This window comes from Gossypium hirsutum, chromosome D04 (assembly GCF_007990345.1).
Source record: "Gossypium hirsutum isolate 1008001.06 chromosome D04, Gossypium_hirsutum_v2.1, whole genome shotgun sequence".
NCBI classification, from domain to species: domain Eukaryota; kingdom Viridiplantae; phylum Streptophyta; class Magnoliopsida; order Malvales; family Malvaceae; genus Gossypium; species Gossypium hirsutum.
In genome coordinates this window covers 13,330,269-13,332,472 of record NC_053440.1, presented here as the reverse complement: position 1 = coordinate 13,332,472, position 2,204 = coordinate 13,330,269, and the positions used below count along the sequence as shown (strand labels likewise).

Here is a 2,204-nt window from a genome sequence, read left to right as displayed (position 1 = left end):
ATAGGGTCATTTTCACACTTCTTTATTGTTTGGGCTTTTTCATGCATTGGTAAGCTTTGTGCAACCCATCTTTTTTTATTATTATACATTCAAAGTTGTTAGTCAATAAATTCATATCTTATCTTCATTTAAAATTTTTACATATTTACACGACTCATAAAATCTAACACCTACACACAAAACACGACAGATCGAAAGAAACAGCTAACAGTTGTCACATTAACTTCTTATTGTCGGTATTTTCTTCACTCTGAACTCTTAAAATGCATTTGAAATTTTGGAAATATATAATAATAATAATAATAATAATAATAATAATAATAATAAACAGTTCAACAATTATTTATCCTATATATATTCTAAATATTCAAGTTGTTAAGCAATTACACTTGGTTATATCAATAGAAGGGTCATATAGATACAAGTAGAGAAATGTCTGAATCTCAGTTATGAACTGAACCTATTTTTCACACAGTTTCAGTCAGAAGCAGACAATGTTGAATATGTTACCATCATGCAATGCAAGCGACAATGAGAGTGATGTTGAGGTCAGAATAGCAGTGATTCCATTGGCTTCCTCTTCCTTCCAAGCTCTTTGAAGCCTGGGACCACCCATCCTCCACTTCTCAAGATCGACCTGCTTCCTACACTACACTCAAGATGCATAAACATCTAAAGGAATAAGCTTTAAACAAATAAGAGGACCCTCACAATTAGCCGTCTTCTGCTGATACAAAATAGAAAATGATTGTCAATAACACGCAAACACAATTTTTTTGCGAGCAAATATATAATTCAGCAAGACATTAAAATCACATGTTCAATAACAATCATTCTCCGACTGCAAGTAACCTTTTTTTGCATTGAATAAAGTGGAACAGACTTTCATTGAGAAATAAAATCAAGCATATAACCACCCAACTTTTGAGAGCTATATAGAGGGAAAAATTATACTTTTGATTGAAACAGTCAGGAGGGACGCTTATGGATATGGCTTGCCTTCTTGAGCAAAGCCACAATGGCAATTCTACTTTTACTCCTGAGGAGAACAAGTAATTTAACAAAAACTTATGGAGTTTGTTCCGGAACTGCTCCATTGGCTGCGTCATGAAAAACAACTGGAACAAACTGCAATGAGTTCAAAGAGGAGAAAAATGAAAATTTCAAGATGCGGGATTTGGGAATTTTTAAATCAACCTCTTCCACTGTTAGAAACTCATCGACATTTTAGTAATTTGCCATTTCGTTTTTCCCATTTTCTCATTGATTCTGGGAACAAGGAGATTGAATTGGAGGAAAGGAAATTTGTGTGATAATTGAAGGGGAAGTGGACGGGAAACGTCTGTGAGCTCTTCTTAATGGGCCAATGCTGAACTAGATTCAAGGTCAAAAAGGGTTTGACAACTTGGGCCATTGCCATAGACCTCCTCTTAAGGCCCATTTTACCGACCTTTGCTTTCTCGGTTTATATTGCTCAACACGTCACCTAAAATGAGTTTACTTTTTCATAACCGAGTATAGCGATGATGGTCGGATGGAATCGAATTAAGCGAAAATTTTTCAAGTTAATCCAGGGAAACAAATTTCAAGTTAAATTGAATTGAATGGAATTATTTATATTAAATTAAAATTTTAAAATTTAAATTTAAAATTTTGTTATAATATAACTAATTTTATATTTTAGCACATAAATTTTAAATTATATATATTTAAAATTTTTTCAAAGTAAAATAGTTAAAAATGAGATAGTTTAATATGACAAACTTGAATAATTAATTAACTTATTTAGATCCCAAAATTATTATTTTAGAAAATTTTTAAATTTTTAAAATTTTAAATTTTTTTATATATTCTTTATTTTTTAATTATTATAATTTTTAAAAAAATATAAAATTTTGAATTTTTATAAATATTTTGGATTTTAAAATTATTTTGAATTTTTTAAAATAGTTTTTTTTTGTAATTTTTGTTGAGAGAGACTAATTTGCTCATTGGACCAATGAAGTATTTACACAAATCCATTATTCGAATTATTCGAGTTATTCAAATTGTATAATTCAACTCGAAACTCGAATTACTTATTCGAGTTTACTCGAATAACTCGATTAATTTTTTTTCCGAATGGATTAGAGTTTTGCTCACCTCTACTTGATAGTTTTTGTTTTTCGCAAAATATTATTTTTAATTTTTTTAATTCCAACTAA

At 29.6% G+C, this 2,204-nt stretch overlaps 1 protein-coding gene across 2 annotated transcripts; it reads right to left on the bottom strand.

Moving 5' to 3' along the window:
- Positions 1–324: 324 nt before the first annotated feature.
- Positions 325–1,338, bottom strand: LOC121216356 (uncharacterized). 2 transcript variants are annotated; one of them, XR_005912526.1, is made up of 2 exons: positions 955–1,338; positions 325–724 (listed from the first exon to the last, which is right to left on the bottom strand). XR_005912526.1 is itself a non-coding variant. In XM_041092011.1 (2 exons), exons 1-2 carry the CDS (start codon positions 1,107–1,109, stop codon positions 482–484), a joined length of 318 nt encoding a protein of 105 aa, XP_040947945.1. In that variant the 5' UTR covers positions 1,110–1,332; the 3' UTR covers positions 325–481. The 2 variants fall into 2 exon arrangements, 1 of the variants encoding a protein (XP_040947945.1); XM_041092011.1 differs by having other exon boundaries at positions 325–644; positions 955–1,332.
- Between the last annotated feature and the right edge of the window lie 866 nt (positions 1,339–2,204).